The 19919-nt window shown below is 37.8% G+C and overlaps 1 protein-coding gene across 1 annotated transcript; it reads right to left on the bottom strand.

The window, feature by feature from the left end:
- Positions 1-3098: 3098 nt before the first annotated feature.
- On the bottom strand, positions 3099-19836 carry EIF1AX (eukaryotic translation initiation factor 1A X-linked). Its single transcript, XM_081125838.1, has 7 exons — positions 19460-19836; positions 13884-13967; positions 11793-11896; positions 10870-10920; positions 8913-8994; positions 7575-7666; positions 3099-6030 (listed from the first exon to the last, which is right to left on the bottom strand). The coding sequence occupies exons 1-7, from the start codon at positions 19473-19475 to the stop codon at positions 6025-6027; spliced, it is 435 nt and encodes a 144-aa protein (XP_080981964.1). The 5' UTR covers positions 19476-19836; the 3' UTR covers positions 3099-6024.
- Between the last annotated feature and the right edge of the window lie 83 nt (positions 19837-19919).

The raw sequence follows: 19919 nt of genomic DNA, 5'->3' as shown, positions 1-19919 counted from the left end.
CAAAACCTAAAATATTTACTACCTGGTCCTTTAGACAAAATTCACCAGTTCCCACTTTACACCTAAAATCGAAATTCCCAAGTAACTTTTACAAGCTAATGGTGGTGGGTGTTAAGTCTTCCAAAACTCTTTAATTCTCACTTAAAAGCACAAGCATAATATTGGCAACACTGTCAGTTGTCTTTGCAATGACAAGTTCTCTTGTGGGCTGTGTCTATGATTATGGATGTATCAGAAAATTTTAAAATATTAGTTCAAAAAGAAACCCAATGCTTTTAACAACATACATTTAGTGAAAAGTAACAAAAGAACAAAAAAAATGAGGCAGTTTCATGGTTTTTGCAAATCTCTTTATTGTCTTGACAGAAGACAGTCTTGCACCTGCTTTAGTATTCAGTATGTTGCAGTACATTATTTCGGTTAAAGCGTATGAAGAAAATCTGGCCTCAGAGGTATATAGTTGGAAAAGGGAAAAATAATTTAATAGCCTTTTCAGATAACTGTGTATGTTCTTCGATACTATACCCAATCTTGACAAATAATTTCTTAAAGGTTACTTGCAATGTGAAACCTAACACTGAATCAATGATGTTTTCATACTATTAAATTAAAACCCACTGATCATTTAGAAAATATTGGCTAAGCCATGAAGATCTTCCAAATGTCAACACATTTCATTCTACAATATTTAAAAAGTCACATTTATTACCATCACTGATCTCTTCAGAAGTCTTCACTGTGAAACTGTCAAGCTAGTGGTAGCAGATACTAGTTTTCCAATTTTCAGTTTTCACTTGAAAGCTCAAATTTTATCACTACCAACAAATGCTGTCAATTGTTTTCCTTGAAGTGACAGGCTCATTTTATTCACTTGTGAGAAGATGTTGACCTCAAACCAAGTTTGAAAAACCAGTCAGTTCTTTCAAGTAAAAATGGTGTTCCACGAAAAGCAGTGGCCAGTTTAGTTTGTAACGGAAATAATCACTCAAGTATTTTTCCTTGAGACAACTGTACTTCCCAAGATGTACAGAAGTGCTTTATGTAGCACTTCCTATTTTGTCACATGAAATACTAAAAAGATGTGTACTCTGCCCTGGCCAGGGTGGCTCAGTTAAGCAGAGTCCTGCGCACCAGAGTCACTGGTTTGATTCCTGGTCAGGGCACAGGCCCAGGTTGCAGGTTTGGTCCTCAATGGATGTTCCTGCCCCCACCCCCCCCAAGTCAATAAAAACAGCCCTGGCCAGTGTGGCTCAGTTGGTTGAGCATTGGCCAATGCACCTAGAGGCTGCAGGTTTGATTTCTGGTCAGGGTGCATGCCCATGTTGTGGGCTCAATCCCCAGTAGGGGGCGTGCAGTAGGCAAGCTGATCCAGGTTTCTCTCCCTCCCCTTCCCCTCTCTAAAATCAGTAAACGTATTTTTTTAAAAAAAGTGTACTCAAGGGCTAGATTCAATGAGATTAATTTTTATTGCTTGTCAGAAACAGTCTTAGGTAAAATTGACTTTTAAAAAAAACTGAGTTTCTGTTTGCTTTAGGTAGATAATCTTTATCAAGTTAAGAAAATTCCAATTATTCTTAGATTTCTGATATTTAAAATCATAAACTATGTATTGGACTGTATCAAGTTTGCAAAAAATCCAACCAATTCTATACCCGACAGTCCAGTGGATCAAATCAGCAATGGGACTTGACTCAGACTGTCCCCACTTTCTGATCTGCCATTATCAATGGGAGTTAAATGAAGCCTGGACTGGAACAGAAAAACACTGGCTTTTTATTTTTTCTTGATTAAACTCACATTTATTTTCAGCATGCCTGTATCTGTGACAAGCGAGCTTGAACTCTAACACTGGCTTTTTAAAAGTGAGCAAGTTGCCCAGAGGATAAATACCTACTTCACCTATGTATAAAATAAGGTCCGTTGAATGTGATTTTGGCAATTTGAGGCCATTCTGGACAACTGATTTGACATGAGAAAAATGTCATCTTCAGCACAGGTGTGTAACAAATTTACTCACCCAGAAAATGCAACCCCATATCTGAAGTCTGATTGAATGGATTTAACTGACTCAAATAACCAGAAACACAAAAATAAAAAACATAAGTACACATTCCCCTCATATATCACATGTAATTTTTAAAAAATCAAATTTTCAGAAAAGAATCATCATAAAAAGTTTTAGTTTAAAATGTCATTACGTTTGAAAAGAATCAATTGCATACAGTGTTGCAAGTTATTTCATATTTTATTTTCTAATTGCAATTATTTTGCATCTGATTTTTTTTACATAATCCCACATGATGGAAAAGGAAACCTCCAAATCTAGTCAGTACTAATTAGCTTTCATGAATTTATAAATAAAAAGGATGTAAAAGGACTCATTAAAGACTTAAGAGTGAAATATGACCAGAGCTATCACTATTAATAACGATAAACTTTCTCTTAAAGAAATATAGAGCAATGGTATTTTGCAAAACATCTTCAAGCAATTTGGAGGCTTCCAACTGTCAGTCTTACACTGAGTTAAATGAGGGTGGTAGCAATTATTTTAGTGTCGACAAGAATATACAAATATATATTCTACCTATACGTTTCTTTTATTATAGGAACCCAAAACTACAAGTAAAAGAAATGGTAAATAGGGAATATACGCCGTGCATATTCTATTTTACACAATCCTGGATATTGAGTGAGAAGCGGTGGACACTAATGTAAGTGCATTACATGTATGAACACAAACTCTTAATCCCCAACAATTCTGATTCTGCAGGTACTGTTCTCATCAGCCCCATCTTACAGGTGAGGAGCCTGAAGCTCAAACAAGCTGAAGGTACCTGTGGTCACCTGCAGGTAAAGGAAAGAGTGGGGTTTGGGACACAGGCCCATGCTCTTCACTCCCCACCACATTGCCTCCTAAGTACTGGCAGCGGGGCGGGACACAAACACAGACACACACAGACACACAGACACACAGTCCAACACACTCTCCAAATTCCTTGGTTCTCTATACCTGAGAGGCTAGTGTCTTATCACACTTGTAGTAAGACTTAATTCAGATTGTGTACTTTTTTTCTGAATAGAAAGAAGAAAAGCCAGGATAAAAATGATGGTAGTTTAAGGTAAATCAAAAACACGAAGTGGTGTTTGAGAGCTCAAGGGAACTTCCCCTTGCCAAGCAGGATAAAGATCTAAACACCCCAGACCAATGCAAATCTTTTCTATCTTTATGACAGTCAGGTAACATCAAGAACCTCACTTTCATTCTGATACTTTAACAGTCAAGCCACAGTTAATACTGAATGTTGTTAAACCTGTACATAATACAAATAAAGTATAAATCCAGCTAGGTATTCTATTTGAAACATGCTTTTACCTAATTGATTACTCGGTTGCTTTTTAGTCAATACAGACAGCAATTTGTATCTATTAAAGATGTTATTCAACATCCTATAGTTTAATATTTACATATGATATGTGAGACTAAGTTAAACCACAAGTCACAAAGAGTCTTGTAAGCAACTATATTAATAGTCATGATACCAGAGATGTGGTGAGTAAACCAATGGCCATTTCTTAATAAAATACAATTTTCATCATGCATAGTTTACAGGCTCCTTAAAAGGGGGTCTCTTTAAGAGTCTGGATGTTCAAGGAAGATTCAACAGTCAAATAAATCTTGGCAAGTCTTTTTTCACACAAACACTTGGCTTGGCTATTTAGCCACTTTAGTAATACAACATAGTTATACTCTAAGTGGAATAAATACTACATGAAAAATGCAAGCCTATCAAATTTGTTAGTAATAACTATTACACCTCTCAGCAGTAAGAACTATTATCCTTGGATTTCAAACATTTTATTTTCTTTCAGAGCACACTTTATACCATTGTATTTTAGGAATCAGAGGATAACCAAAAAACCCCTAAAACTTTTCTTAAGGACCACTTCCATTCCTCATTTGAGATATAATCAATCGATGAAACTACATTTCCATACTGAAGACAAGTTAGTAAAATAATTCCAAGTAGTGTTGATATGAGCCACAACTTTAGCCCAACTATTTTTAGATATTATGGTTTCAGATTTTCAAGGATGCAACAGCACTACATCGAGCTGTTACTACCAAGGCAAGAAAGAAAAAATCACTAGCAAATGCATGAATTGGGCCATTGTTGTAATTTCTAAGAATGTTAGATAAACCATACTTATTAGAGGAGTTAAGTAGAAAAACTAATGTTTGAGATACACCATCCCTACCATGAACTGTATCACAGACACAGAGTTAAAATGTCCTTGGTAAAATAACATGAATCTATATAAGGGTGGGCAAAAGCAGGTTTACAGTTGTGAGTACGTTAAAGTTTGTTCTTGTAATATTATTTCTTAATTATTGTATTATTTTCCATACGAACAACTGTAAACCTAGTTTTGCCCACCCCTATATATATATCTCAAATTTAGCAAAACATCTTCATTACAAAAGCCTAAATATCTTAGGAGGTTTAGACTACTGGGAAAGACAGTCACTATTGACAATTCTTAAAGGCTGGCTTCTTTTAAATATTAAAAACTAGCCCATAGGCTCAGATGCATTCTACCTAGGTAAGTGTTCAGGAATAGCAAATAAAAACCATGAACCCCAATTGTCCACTCTTAATTTCTATTCTTTGATTCAAGTGTTTTATAGAACCTCAGATTTTGATTCCAGTGTTTACACATTTAGGACATCAAACTAAGCAAAGTTCTCTGGAGACCAGCAGAATAAAAGCTTCACATGCTACATGGTGGATCTCTTCTTTTAAAGTTGCATATGAATTCAATGTGGTTAGTTCGGTCTAACTAGTCTAGCCTTGAATTTCATTTTACTCCAGTTGATAACGAAAAACTAAATAAAAAAGGGTGAATCTAAATTCCTAATATCAAGGGGGGGAAAAAAATCTGTACACACAATAAAATACACCCTAAACACAAAGGGTATAATATACTGTGCAGCATGATATTGTCTTTATTATATTTCCCGACTGTAGCTCTTCCATTCATTACCTTTTCATTAAATTATTATTCACTCCTTTCCCCAGCTTAGGGATAGTTTGAAAAGGGCTTAATTTGTACAAGTTGCTATGAAATTAAATTTTCATTTATACATAAGTCATGTATTTATAAAGCATTCAAAATTGTAGCTTACATGTATGACTTCTGAAGTAAAATGACACAACAATATTTTAGTTCTTTAAAAATATTCAACATACACACATATGATCAAAACAATCTTGGTTAGGAATTTTGTATGCACAGTAAGTGTAAAAAGTTTACAACTAAATCAGTATTTCCAATGTTAAGTAACTGAGTGTGCCACCTAGTGTTCAATTTCTGCAACTACTAACCTTACAAATTCAAAATTGCTATTAAAACCCAGGTTCTACTATCTGCATGCTGGAAAGGCTTTCTTGCTGATGTTTATCATGGCAAAATAAGGTCATGAAAAGAATGGATGCAATATCAAAATTAGTATAAAAATAGCCACACGCTACTTAAATATGAAAAACAGACCTAATCATCTCTGACTTTAAATGCAGACTTCTGCCTCTCTTAAATTTTGTCAAAACCTCAAGGGTACATCTAGGTAACTGGAATACACAGAAAGTCACTGTACAGTTAACAGGCTAGTCAAAACTAGGGCTTAATCATAACCCATGAGTACAGGGCAAATGGTTTATCCAAAACATCCATTTATTTACTGGAAGTGGTCAAAGTAGGAAAGGTTTTTTTCCTTTTTTCAAAAATAGTAGATGTGCTCTTTTACCCATAAGCTCCATTACACCAAAAGAACAAAGTGGGCTTTACATTTCACTTAACTCAGCACTACCAGTTTTTAAAGAAACAACCTTAGAAACAAATCAGTCTGCTTTAACAAACCACACTCAAATTAACGAAAATTTTAATCTTCTTTTGTAGGCCACAGCCAAAATCCAAATGGTTGAACAATCCTCAGAGAAGTTGGAATGCAAAAATGTTGATGTCAATTTAGATCTGAAAGGGAAAAGAACGTCAGATCAAATGAAAAACGGATTCTTACACCACCACAGCAGCAGCAGGGACACCTCCACGCCCTTGGGCTATCAGAAACAAAGCCGGCCTGGAAAGCAAATGCTACACACTGTGCTTTGCTCAATTCCGGTCTGCTGCCAGGAAATCTTTATAACCTCCTTCAGAATGCTACATATTATACTGAATATTCTTAATAAAGTTTAGTGTCTCCTCCCTTCTGTGCTAGTGATTTTTTATTTTGGGGGTGGGAGCAGACAAGGGGAGCATTATTTCTTTAAGAAAGGAACAAGCATGATACTGACCAAATTCTCCTCCTCCTGGTCAAGCTGGTTATAGAATTGAAGACTAAAACACCTATAAACCATCTAGAGAAATGTCTCAGGGAAGAAGTAAGGTTCTCCGGTGATAAACAAAGCCACCCCCACAAGCGTTCAAGATAACTCCAATTCCCTTAATAACCACTGTCCTTATCATCTTTCCCCCGCCAGCCTGCTGGGCCCAGATACAAGGAAGCACTGGCAGAGATTCAGAAATTTTTTCCTTAGAAAACCTTTCTCCTGTCTAGATCCTCAACTATCACCTCTGTATGTGGCTTCCTATTCACGCATGTTCTCTGGTTAGGTTTTTAACTTCTAAAAAGGCCTTCTACCCCAGCTCAGCTGTCCAAATGTTTGGATCACCCCGTAACTGAACAGAAGGGCAATGAGGCATTTACTCTTGTGAGCATCACTGCTTTACTTTTAGGAAAAACAATACATTTTCCTCAAAATATACACACCAACTCTAAACCAAGAGTTTGCCAATAGTGCATACCCAGCAAATAACATCACATAATGGAAAAAGTCCTTGATTTTAACAAAGCTTCTAACGTATGTTGTAATTTCAATGCTTCTTATCAAGCTGGTTCAAACAGGATTCTTCTTTTAACATACTATTATTCAATTGAGAAGGTATGTTTTCTTTGGTAAGATCTTGTATTTCTTACAACTAAAGTTATTAAGAAAGATCTCTTTAGACACACTTTTCTTGGCTTGTTTTATTTATTTAAACTTTATTTTTATTGTTGACACTATTACAGATGGCCCCATTTCTTCCCACCGTCTTGCTCACCTCCGCCCAGCCCCCGCCCCCCTTCCCTCTGCCCATCACCACCCTATTGTCTGTGCCTATGGGTTATGTGTGTATGTTCTTTGGCTAATCCCTTCACCCTCTTTCATCCAGCCCGCCCCCCCCCCCACCGCCTTTAGACCCTCTTAATTAAACAAGTTATGCTTCCCAATGCCTAGCATTCATATTGCCAAAGCAAATATTGATCTTTCTAGGAAAAAATGTTGAAAATAAATGAATCCTCAAAGTATAAACAGTTTGATTAGTTGTCTCCTGAGTATTTTAGTTCATGGACAAGTCTCAAAATATATCCTTACTTAAGTATTCAAGATTCTTAGATTAAAGGAAGCTAAGGGAAAGAGCTGGTTTCTCTGTGGATAATTCACAAAAGTTGAAAAACGCAAGGTGCATCTACTTACATCATCAATGTCTTCATCGTCATCGCCAATGTCATCAAACTGAATTTCATCATCATCGCCAGGACCAAATGTATCAGTTTCATTGATTTTAGCTAAAGAAACAATAATAAATACACTCATATAACATAACCAAGATGTTATTAAAATGAATAATTGACCACTAAAAGTGGTCTGATATCAAATGTTGAACTATAAAAGGAGACTCTTACAACTCAAACTTTAAATCTAAGTTTTATGATCAGAAAGATCCTAACTTTGACCTAACAATGCTACTATACAGTACAGTATTTGATACAAGAAAACCTCCAACAAAGTGTCTACTAAGTCAAGATGGAATGTACCTGGGTTATAATTTTCTTTTGGTTTATCAAAGTGTTTTCAGCAAGGCAGGCTCTAACGACACAACTTCCAGCTATGCTTTAAAAAAGGTTTGAGCACACCCTAATAATTCATCAACCATCAGACTTTTCAATCAGAAAGATTTGGCAAAATCATGCTATACCTAAGCAATGAAAACGAATCAAAAAGTGCTAGTTCTATTCCCAGATATATTAGCATTTCCTAGATTGGAAATGCCAAGTAATTCATTTCAGCAGGAGTTTCATGGTCTATAGTACTATGTGTTTAAAAATTCACAAATGCGTGAGTATTCTAATGGTTTGGAAATGCATCAAAATTTAAGATATGATGCAAAATATATTGTTTTCATGATAATATGTAACAGGGCAAAAAAATAAAAAGGAACTACCAAATGAAAAAAATGCAGGTTTACTAAACAGTATGTAAAGTATATTTTCCCTTTGATAAGGTTGTGAGGTACTTATTTTTTTTTGTTTTACTTAAGTTCTCTTCATTAAGAATGCCTAACTTTTGTATTGGGGGAGGAAACAAAGAACGTTGGCTTAAAAAATCTTGTGGGATACTGTGGTACTAGGGTATGATGAACTGAAGGCTGCCTTTTCAATAATAATCAACAGTAGTACCTAATTACTATCCTTGCTTCACATTTAAAGTTAGACGAACACTGACAGTCTCTTTAAGATATAAATTTTTAAAAGAAATACTACAATACTTTTCCTTTGACTGGTAATTACACAGAAGTCCAGGGCTTATAAAATATAACTCCTCACCAAAACTGTATTTATTAGAAACAGAATCTCAGTTTTTTCCTTAAGGCATCTAGTACTGTGAAGTATAGGCAGTCAGACTTAAAATAAATCATGTAAGCACAACAGTAGATATGCAAAATCCACAGAATTCTACCCAAATCCCGTTACGTTAATACAACTGACCAGGTAACAGCACCACGACAGGTTAATATAATAACTCAAACATTACCATGCTCCGGAAGCTCGCCATATGCCTTCAGACTTCTCGCTTCATCTGCATTGTATTTTAAAATTACATCAGCTTTATTATCCTTAAAAAGAGAAAAATCACTTTTAGAACCAATTATGGCAAAATATTACATTTTCTCCTACCCTCTGAGAAACATCCTCAGGTTTAACCCAGTGTGAAACACATAAACAATGATCAACAAGCTTAGGGGAGGCCTTCGCAGATCTCACGTTAATGAGAACAGAACTGTGCAGACCCAATCTCATGGATTATTTACCATTACCCTTGATTAGAAGTCTTTTGAAATACAAAAATTCCCTGGGACCATAATTTACTGGGTGCTTAAATACTCTAATTAAAAAATTGAGACTGGTGTAATGAACTAAGGAAATTCATACACCTTTCCATGTATCAGTGGTTCCTAAGGTAGAATTGATCAAAATCTCCTGTGGAGCTTTTACACTTCCTGAAGATAGATTAGTAGATGTAGAGTGAAGCCATGAATTCATATTTTTAAAAGCTTTTTGGGTGTTTCTGATGCAAATGTCCCACTGAAAACTAATGACTTAGATATTCACACATCCTCATTTAAAAAAAAATATGACTTCATTAAGGTAGAAAAAAAAGTTGAAGCTGATTGTTTCAAAGGCAACAAAAATGATTACAGTGACGCAAGGGCAGTGTGATTCAGACCTGCATTTCTTAAACTGTAATGTGTATCGAAGCCCAGAGGGGTCTTGTTAAAATGCATATTCTGATTTAGGAGGCTTGGAGTAGAGTCCAACGATCTGCATTTCCGACAAGTTCCCCAAAAGCTAGTGATGCTACTGGTTCCTGGACCACCCTTTAAGTGGCAGGGGAAGAGAAGGAGGATCATGAGAAATTAAGAATCAGAAAAGTTGGTCTTGGCTGTCATTTTCTAGTCAGAATGTTATACCCTTTGGCACCTTGGTTTCCTATTTGTCAAACAGGGAACTATTCTCTCTACTTCTGGGGTTATTTTTGAGGTCAAAATAAAACGGACATTAAAATGGTGTGAATCTAAAGCAGGCTTTCTTAACCTCAGCACTACTGATATTTTGGGCTGAATAACTATTCATTGTAGGGCCTGTTCTGTGCAATGTAGGATGTTTAGCAGTATCTCTGGTCTCTAACCACTACATGCCGGTAGCACTGTCCCCCTCCCTTATGTGTGACAACCAGAAATGTCTCCAACACTGACAAATGGCCCCTAAGACTTAAAAAAAAAATAAAAGTAAAATAAAATTACCCATGGTTGAGAACCATTGATTTTAAAGTAAAGATTTTAAATCTTTATTCTGGAGTATGTATATATTTTAGAAATCAAAGTATGACTAAAGTTATAAAAATAGAAACATTTTATCACACACAATGTGACTTAACAGACAGTGATAAGTTCTAGAGGTAGAACCAAATAGATTTCACAGACCCACAATGTCTCCAGGTTGAGATCATGGGGGCAAACTACCATTTTCTTACCTAAGTGCTGATCTAAATTTAGAGTACATATTTATATCATGGTTTATACTGTAATTACCTGTGTGCCTTTCTTATTACCCTCATTACCAGGCTGTATACATCTTGTGGGATGGCAGGGGGCATCATTCAGCTGTAGCCCTGTGAGTAACAGCTTCCAGATTTTGATTTCAAGATGGATACATTTTTTTAAAAATTGGGGTGGGGGTCCTGGCCGGTATGGCTTGGTGGTAGTTGGCCTGTGCACCGAAGGGTCACGAAAATGTGAACTCCACAGACTGGAAATTGGGAACCATAATCTCTGAGGTACCTAGCACAATGCCTTATGAAATGTTTGCTGATACAATGGTGAGGGGAATACTAGGATGGGACTGGTCAAATACAGTTATGACTCATGTTCTTAACATTAATGGGTCATCAGAATCAAGCAAGTGAATAAAAATTTTATTTAATTTTTTACCTGGTAGTCTCGTAGACCAACCAATATGATGTCTGAGGTATTTATCCAAACCTATAAAAGAAATAAAGAATCAAGAGTAACACTGATTCAGCATTCCCATAAAATGCTATTTACCCAGCTATTTCCTTTATTTAGAAATAAGAAAAAAACAAAACCAAAAACCAAACTATAGCAAGCAGTTGTGCCTGTTTCAATTTTTCTGTAATTTGGGATGTTAAAAAAATACTCTTATTTTAATTACCTGATAAGTTTAGTAATTCCAGAGGAATGATGATGATTAATTTAAAAATTAAGGGATTTTTCTCATAGTGAACCACTCTAAGTGGTTAGCTATCTACCCATTACATATAATAGAAAATTAGAAACCTGGCTTCATCTCCCTCCTTCCCTTCCTTCCTTCTACTCCCCCACCCCAACCCTTTAGTTTGTTAAAAGAAGGATGAACAAACAAAAAAATTTTTTTTTAAATCATAAAATCAGAGTTGGAGGGACTTTTAACCAATCTAATTAATAAATCTGCCCGAATACCTACTGTGATAGGAAATTAGTCATTACTTTCCAAGGCAGCCCATTCATGATCACAATTCAGGAAATTTAACATTAATGTAACACTTAATAGCACCCCAGCCTTTTTTCCCCCTTTCCTGACACTAACAATGTATTAAAAGCCAGGCCACTTGTGAGAGTCCCTCAATTTGGATTTGTCGATTATTTACTTATGATTAGATGCAGGTTAAACATTTTCGTCAGGAATACAACATAGGTGATGCAAATGAGTCTTCAAATAGAATTTGTAAATCACTACTCTTCTGAACTCTTTTGGTAACTTACAAAAACGAGGTCCTTGGCCCATAAAAACTGTAGAGCCATTCCCCGTCTTAATCACAATTTTGTATTAAACTAAAACAAATCTCCACACCTACCTTTTTTCTCAATTTCCCTCTGATGTGACACAACCTCTTTACACCATCAAAACACATTGCTTCTAAGCGTCCATTTCCCAACATTTTGATTACCTGAGCATATTCTGGGGGAGGGAAAAGAAAAGGGCATAAGATAATGTTTAACTTTTGATAAAAGCAGTTTAGAAGTCCACATAAAACCGACTAGAATGTATAGGTGTACTAGTTGGGAATAAATATATGCAGTAAAATAAACGCAAGAAAGTGATAAACCCCGAGCTCGTCAATGGCAGAGCCACAACCAAGACTCATTTCTGCTATCAGAAATGTTTCTGCATGACTGTTTGCTTTACTTTTGGAGATCAAGGTGGCTTATCCCAAGTGGCTTACACACTATATACCCCCTCAATCTCTCAAAGCCTTTTCCAATTTTGGAGCTCCTTTCCCTTAGAACCTTTAAAGGCTAAACTCAACACATCTGGTACATATGGCAAATAAAAGTAGCTTAAATGTTAATTATGTCTTTGTTAAATTAGAATATCTTAGTGATTATTCTAAAGTTTTTGTAAAGCCAGAAAGATGTGCTCAGGCAAAATGCCAAAGTTTTCATTAAAATCTTTCCAAAAGGGTACCCAGGAAGCCAACTGGTTTCACTGCCATTTGAAAAACTGAGATTATGAGCATTAGCTTGCACATGGGCCTCTCTTTTGTCATTAAATGCCAGAAGACATGGGGGGGGGGGGGGGGGGATGGGACGATGATGCATCACTTCAGACCCTTTAGCTTACTCAAGTTGTACATTAGACTAACCCCCAAACAGGATAGCCACTAACTGGTAAACAGAGATGTAACTTTGAAAAGCTCAACTGTGGGATTGAGAAGTGGAAGTTAGTTACTCAGACTACATACAGTGAACCTAGCGCCTCAACATGGTCGGTCAATTCAAAGACAGACTCTCTTCCATAGTGGGGGAAAAATATGAAAAAGAAATAGTGGCAGTCAAAATCAAGACAACTGCTAACAGGGGCTAGAATGACTAAGGCTAAGAATCAAAAAGGTCTCTTAGCCAGAAAACACGTTTCATTTTTATATGGTGTGAACAAATCACCAAAGTTCTATAAAAAGACTACAAAAATTTTTCTTTGTTAAAAAGTGCTGGAGCCCGGCCTGGGATCCAGGGGATCGGGGTTCAATTCCCAGTCAGGGCACATGCCCAGGTTGCAGGCTAGGCAGCCAATTAATGACTCTCTCATCACTGATGTTTCTATCTCTCTCTCTTCCTCTCCTTTCCTCTCTTTGAAATCAATAAAGATATATTAAAAAATATATAATTTAAAAAAAAAAGTGCTGGAAATTATTAGGATAACTGGAAAATTTTGAATATGGGCCATATACTGGATATATAATATATTCAGGTTAAATTACCCGCGTGTTTCTGTTGTTATATAAGAGAATATACCTGTTCTTAAGAGACACATGATGTAGTAGTAAAGGAAAAGTAACATGAAGTCCACAACTAACTTTCAAATGGTTCAACACGCACGTACCCAAAGGGTAATTTTTAAAAAGTTCATTGTACTAAATACTGGAACTTTTCTGAAGATTTGAAATTACTCAAAATAAAAATATAAGAAACTAGTATTATATATCTTCATTGGTTCAAAATGGTCAGTCAAATGCTCAATTTCAAATATTTATGAAATTATATGCTACTGGCACTGGAGAAGTGGGAAAGGCTTCAGATTCATCCCTCAAGTATCCATGGTATACTGCACATACTATGTAGCACCATTTACTATCAAAAAGGTCTACTAAATCATGGAATTGTCAACCATCACTTTTGAGGCTTAATTCCCTCTGAACTGTATAATTTGCTCTTAGCTATGGGTGTTCATGCAACACAATGAAACCTATACATTTACAAAAACACCACCAATCCTCACTGAGTATACCAAGAAATGATTACCAAAGGAAACGGAGAAGAGCAAAAAGGGACATGCAATTCACTGCTCAGGATTATGAATAGTATCTCTTTTATGTTTAGAAATTGAAATTCCATATTTAAAAAACAAAAATATTACTAAAAGAAATCTAACTTATGAAAACGCTTACCTTGCCCATCTTCTTTGAACACCAATTCTCTTTTTTCAGATTCATTCTCATTCTTACCTCTACGTCTATTTTTACCTCCTTTACCTAATGGTTTTAAAGAAACAAAAAGATATTATCTACAAAACAGTAGGAAAAGAAACTAAATTGAGATTTATAAAATGGTTTAATAAAAGTACTTAATTTAAAAATTCACCTAATTTAGTGACACAATCATTATATTTACAATCTCTAATCATATTAAACACTCATATTGTCACTCTCCTACCCTTCTTGGAAATTCCTTTTGGAATATTTCTGACATAAAATAAAAACCAAAGCAGATATTATACAGAAGTATATAGATCCCTTACTGAGGATATCTGCATTCAGTGACCCAGGATCATAAAGATAATGGCAACCTGGCTGACTACACTGCTCAGTGAACCCCTCCTACAGTGGCCCACATGGGACAAGGTGGGAGGTGTAACGGGCCTTGATAAATTTTATAAAAATGCCTTATCTCCCTTGTATCTCACCCCAATGAAAGGTGTGAGTGCAAGTAGGAGATGACTGAAAAGCAAAGAAAAGGAAAGAAAACAAAAGAAAAAAGGTAAAGTTATAGCAACTGGAATGGGACACACTGATTTTGTGGTGGTGGAGGGAGAGCAACAAGTCTGGCAAGTCGGAGTTTGAATTTTATCTTATTGCGGTACAATACATTGAGCAAGATATGTGAAGTTAAAAAGAAGGTGCTAACTGCCTGAACTTGAAAGCAACTGAGGTGTTCTTCACTTGGTGAACAAATAAATTGTGGTACAATAAAATATTATTCAGCAATAAAAGGAAATAAACTACCAAGCCTCCCAAAGACATGGAGGAACCTTTACTGTAATGGTGTATACGTGTCACTATACATTTGTCAAAACTCATATAATGTACAACATAAAGAATGGAAACTATAAGCTATGGACTTGAGTTAATAATAATTCACCTAGACTGGCTCATGCAAGATGTTAATAAGAGGAAACTGGTGTGTGGGGGAAATATATGGGAACTTTGTACTTTCTCCTCATTTTTCTATAAATATAAAACTGCTCTAAAAAATAAAGTCTATTAAAAAAAGAGCAAAGACCTAGCCGGTTTGGCTCAGTGGTTACAGTGTGTTGGCCCGAGGGCTGAAGGGTCCTGAGTTCGATTCCAACCAAGGGCAAGTACCTAGGTTGCAGGTTCGATCCCTGGCCTTGGTGGGGCAAGTGCAGGAGGCAACCAAATGATGTGTCTCTCTCACATCTATGTCCCCCCCACCCGAAAAGCAATGGAAAAAATATCCTCGGGTGGGGATTAAAAACAATGGTGCAAGTTTAGCCATGATTGATGGTGTCTGGAGCCGGGACATAAGTACATGAAGGCTCATTATACAGACTGACTTTTGTATCTATTCAAAATTCTTCCTACAATAAATTTAAAAATAAATAGAGCAAGGTGAAGAAGAGCATGAACCCACCACTGATGTAAAAAAAAAAAAAAAAAAAAAGAAATTCATATTCATTGTTTGTGTGTGTGTGTGTATATATATATATAATAAAATATCTCTGGAAGGGCATATACAAAAAAGTTAACAATGCCCGTGAGAAAGAACTCGTTGGCAATGGGATACATTTAGGAAGAGAGATTTCACTTTTTATACTTTTTGAAATTTGAATCATGAATACAGTTACTATTAAAAAATTTTAATTAAAAAAATGTGACATGATTCTCTGGTTGGGAAAACTCTCAGGTCACTGTCCCTATTACACGTAGAATGAAGCAGGCTGAGCTTAGTCATGAGGAGGAAAGTAACTTGGAAGCAACCAAGATGTCCTTTGGTAGATGAATAGATAAACTGTGATACAACCATACAATGGAATATTATTCAGAGGAATAATAAAAGGATTATTTCTGAGATGGAAACAAGAGAATTATGACCAGATATAGAGGGAGGCAGGATTAAAGGATACACGGATGAGCTTTCACACACCCCCGCACCCTGGATCTGTATCAGCCTCTGTAAAATGTGGGAGTTAGAACAGAAGACCCAAATACCTCCATTTAGGATTCTAGAACTCTTCTACCTACTGGTGTCCTTAAACATCTGTCATTCTCCAAGTTCCCCTTGTTTTTCATACTTTTCTGACTTTTAAAGGGTCACTTGTATTCTTCCGGACCTTTCATCAGCCCCCCCCCCCATTATGCCAATCCCTTTGGGACTTCATTCACTCCAAATTCCTACCTTCTCTTCACCCACTTTCTAAGGAAATTTATTTTTCTCTCACCTATCACCTCTATGCTAATAATTTTACATCTCAGCCCCCTATTTTAACTAAGCCTTGGTCTCCTTTTTCTAATGGCTCAGTACACTTCCAGTAAATGGGTTACTGTCATCTCAAGCTCAGTTTTATTCAAAACTCCATTTACTTTATTTTACAAAGCTGGTCCTTAATCAACATCCCTGTTTCTGTTAGTGGTAACATAATTACCTTAAAGAATATAAGTCTCTCAACCTATAAGCCTGGACACCAACCTATCTCTCAATACTTCTATTCCCGTATGCTTCAATCCAAGCACACTACACACTAGTAACTCACTCCTAACAAGCCTAAAGCCTATGAGGTAGGTACTATTTTGTCTTTATTTCACAAGGAAACGGACTTTGAAAGGGTGACTTTTCTGAAGCTATATCACGTGACCTGAGATCTGGGGTGTGAGATCCCAGAGACTATGCTCTTAACCACTATGCAACTACCCATTTACCCCCAGTTTACCAGTGAGTTCATCCAAGCTTAGAGAAGTAATTCACTTAACACTAGTCAGTGAGTATAGGCGACCAGATTCAAACCTAATCTTCTTTTGTTCTTGGCCCCCACATTAGGGTATCTCTCCACCGCATTTTGTTCCCATTCCAGACCCTAAACCACAATGGCAGCCATTACCAAAAGTGACTGTAAGTGGTAGTGACGTTAAGGGACATATGGGAAGAGCGTGGCAGCAGCAAAAGGTTCACAGCTCAAACAGAATAAAGAACGTGCATTTGGCCAATGTAAAGACAGACACACTTAACTTCTTGAATTAAGTGCACTTACCCTGTCCTGGGCACAGACTCACAATGCTCTGTGTGATTGTTAGGTGAACATCTACAATTTCCTGACCCACCCAGAGTCCTTAGAATTCAGTATTTGAGGTACTCTTAGGGCACACCAAAACTAATTTCCTAGGAAGAGAAAAGTATCTTCTGCTTCATTAATCATGCCAGATCTTCAAACTAGAGTGAAAGCTCCATTAGGACAAGAATCACACCTACTTTGGTTGCTGAGTTATATGCCCAAGCTGGCAATTTAAATAAGTCAGCCAAGAGTAGTCCATATCTTCCTAAAGGAGTGGTGCTTTTAAAATCAAAGGTAGTAGTAACGTCCTCAAAGTGTGGGCGCACCTTACCCCAAATGCTCTTCTGAGTGGGCCAAAGGATACCCTTCTTTCCCGAGGTAATACACTGACAGAATCTAGAGGAAATAAGCTAAGAATCAGCCCAAAGCTAGTCTTTTGACACACAGTTCATGGAAATTTACATCCTTACTTGTGTAACTATCATCAAGATTATATTCACAGGGCTTCTGGCTTTTCCAATGAAGAAAAAAAAGCAATTTTATTTCGACATTAAACCTCATCTCATAAAATGCAGGGGTCTTGAAAAGTATTATTCCTCTAAGATAACAACTAAGACAACAAATTGCTTTTACATGTATAAGAACAATAAGTTCAGAATGGTGGTTACCTCCGGAAAGAGAGGAAGGGGATTGTGGAGGAAGACACAGAGGGCTTTAACTGAAACTGCGTTATAATTCTCAAGTTTAGAGTAATGGATTCCCAGGTGCTCACTGCATTATCTATAATTTTTGTACATTCCAAATGTTACTTATAAAAGTGATTCATCACTTGTCAATATACCAGAATTAACCATACTCTGATCACCCCCCTCTCTTATTTTATTGCCATATAATGGAATGAACTTTAAAGGAAGGAGGCTAGTGAACTAGAAGTAATTTAATGCAGAAGTCCTGTCCTCTTGGAACCAAAGGGGAACCTATTATTCACCTAAGAGTGGACTCAACAGAAGAGAGGTGACTTAATCCAACAAATATTTATTGAGCATCTACTAAGTGTCAGGTGCTAGCAATCCAATGTTATTAAGACAGATACTATTACTGCCCTTTACAGCTTGCAGTCTAGTGAAGGAACTGGGAATTTCATGCTAGAAATAAAAGTGAGAATAAGATACCCATTGAAGTGGTACAGTTAGTACCACCATCTCATAGGGAATAAAAAAAGGATTTATATAGGTTACAAGAAAACTATGACTTTAAAAAACGCTATTTTGTCACCCCATCTTTCCAAGAATAATTAGCAGTAAAATCCTTGTTCCAAAATGGACCTACAAGTTAGATTTCTAAGGGCAATAAGGTGGAGTGCCCTGAGGGAACAGCACCAAATCCTGCACAGAACTGCAACCAAATATCCCAAGGGATAAAATGAGTAGTGACAGCTACAGAAGAAATGAGGTAGAAACGCTGGAGCCAGCTGTGAAGTAGAAAAGAGAAGAGAAGTAGGGCAGGGTAGGGCAGGGCAGGGCATCTCAGGATGAATAATCAAAGGAAGCTTCTTGTGGGTTCTGAAATATGCTCCTCTCCTGTCCGAAACACAGTTTTCCCAGTTCCTACTTGCACAATTTCCTTTGAGAAATTATAAGGATGCTCAAAAAGCAGAAACACCCTTAAGTCTAAAAAAGGGAAATTTCTTTAGGACGGTTTTGCTTTTACCTAGACTAGGCTTTCCATTTTGGAAATTCCAAATGAACTTATCCTCAAGTCTGATAACTTGTGAATGTTTAACTTCAGAATGGAGAGAACTTAAAGATCATTACTTCCAACACAAGATATATATGATCTAAAACAAAAGCAGAAAACTTGGCTAAATACTGAACAAGTGTGTGTGTGTGGGGGGGCGTTTAAAACCCGTAAAGGGATGGGGAAGGTTGTATCTCTAGAGCTGAATCTCAAAAATGCATCCAGGTTTCGCCCACTGTTTATAAGAGAGGAGGAGTCTCCACAATATGCAACAACTGTCCATAAAGAAACCCATGCAGGAGTACCTGATGGTTACTAAAGCAAGCATCACCCTCTAAAAGTTAAGAACTGCTTCCAGGTTTAACTCCCCTTGCCCGGGAAGGCCCAAAGCGCCCATTTGCGAAGCCCAGGCCACCCCAGGGGAGGTCGCCCCACCAGGTCCCCAATGCGCCCCGGTCACTGTGGCGCGAATCAGCAGCAAAAGCCCACATTCTCCCGCAGGAGGCCCTACAAAAATGGCGTCCGCTCCACCCCAACGTGACCAAACTGGGAGACAGGAGTAACTTTCCAGCTCCTCTCCCGAGCCCAGAATCCCGTCCGGAGCGCCCAGCCGCCTGCATACAGGACGGAGAGGAAGGTCACTGCGGCCTGGGCTATCCCGAAGCCGCAAGCATGGCCGGGAGACCCGGCAGAGCGGAGCAGGGGTCCAGGCGGCATTACCCTTATTCTTGGGCATGGCGGGGACAGCGGCCTCGCAGCGGCTCCGACTCTTTTTCGGGCGGTGGCGACAGCAGCGACTCCTCCAAGGGGCGACGCGTGGAGCAGCGCGGCACCAAGCAGGCGAGAGCGGCCAGTCCGGTGAGCCGGCGAGTGCGGACACAGACTTCTTCCGAGATCAGCCTCCACACACGCTCGGCCGCAGCAAATGGCGTCGCATCTGCTTGCGTAACTTCTCTCCGCCTCCAGCACCGCCTGGGCCCGCCCCCCTGTCTCTATTGCGCAGGCGTGGCCTCCTAACTCCTATTGTTAAAGCTGAGGGACACGCACCCCTGGAGCTTTCACTACACTCAGTTCGCAGAACACGTAGGGGCGGGGCCGCGAGCAAGGAGGAGGCGGAGTCAGGAAGGGAATGGGCGGGGCGCAGGCGTCCTAGGAAAGGGCGGGTTCAGGCAGCGCTCTC

The sequence above is a fragment of the Miniopterus schreibersii genome (genome assembly GCF_964146895.1).
Source record: "Miniopterus schreibersii genome assembly, chromosome: X".
NCBI lineage: Eukaryota > Metazoa > Chordata > Mammalia > Chiroptera > Miniopteridae > Miniopterus > Miniopterus schreibersii.
Note: the sequence above shows the minus strand (reverse complement) of the source record. Positions and strands in the feature narration are given on the sequence as shown.

Bases quoted from the DNA above. Each gene is read 5' to 3' on its own strand.
- EIF1AX (XM_081125838.1), bottom strand. The intron at 11,897-13,883 runs GTAAGCGTTTTC...TCCCTCCCCCAG, and splicing joins GTTCAAAGAAGATGGGCAAG to AATATGCTCAGGTAATCAAA. The intron at 8,995-10,869 runs GTAAAAAATTAA...TCTCTTTTTAAG, and splicing joins TTGGTCTACGAGACTACCAG to GATAATAAAGCTGATGTAAT.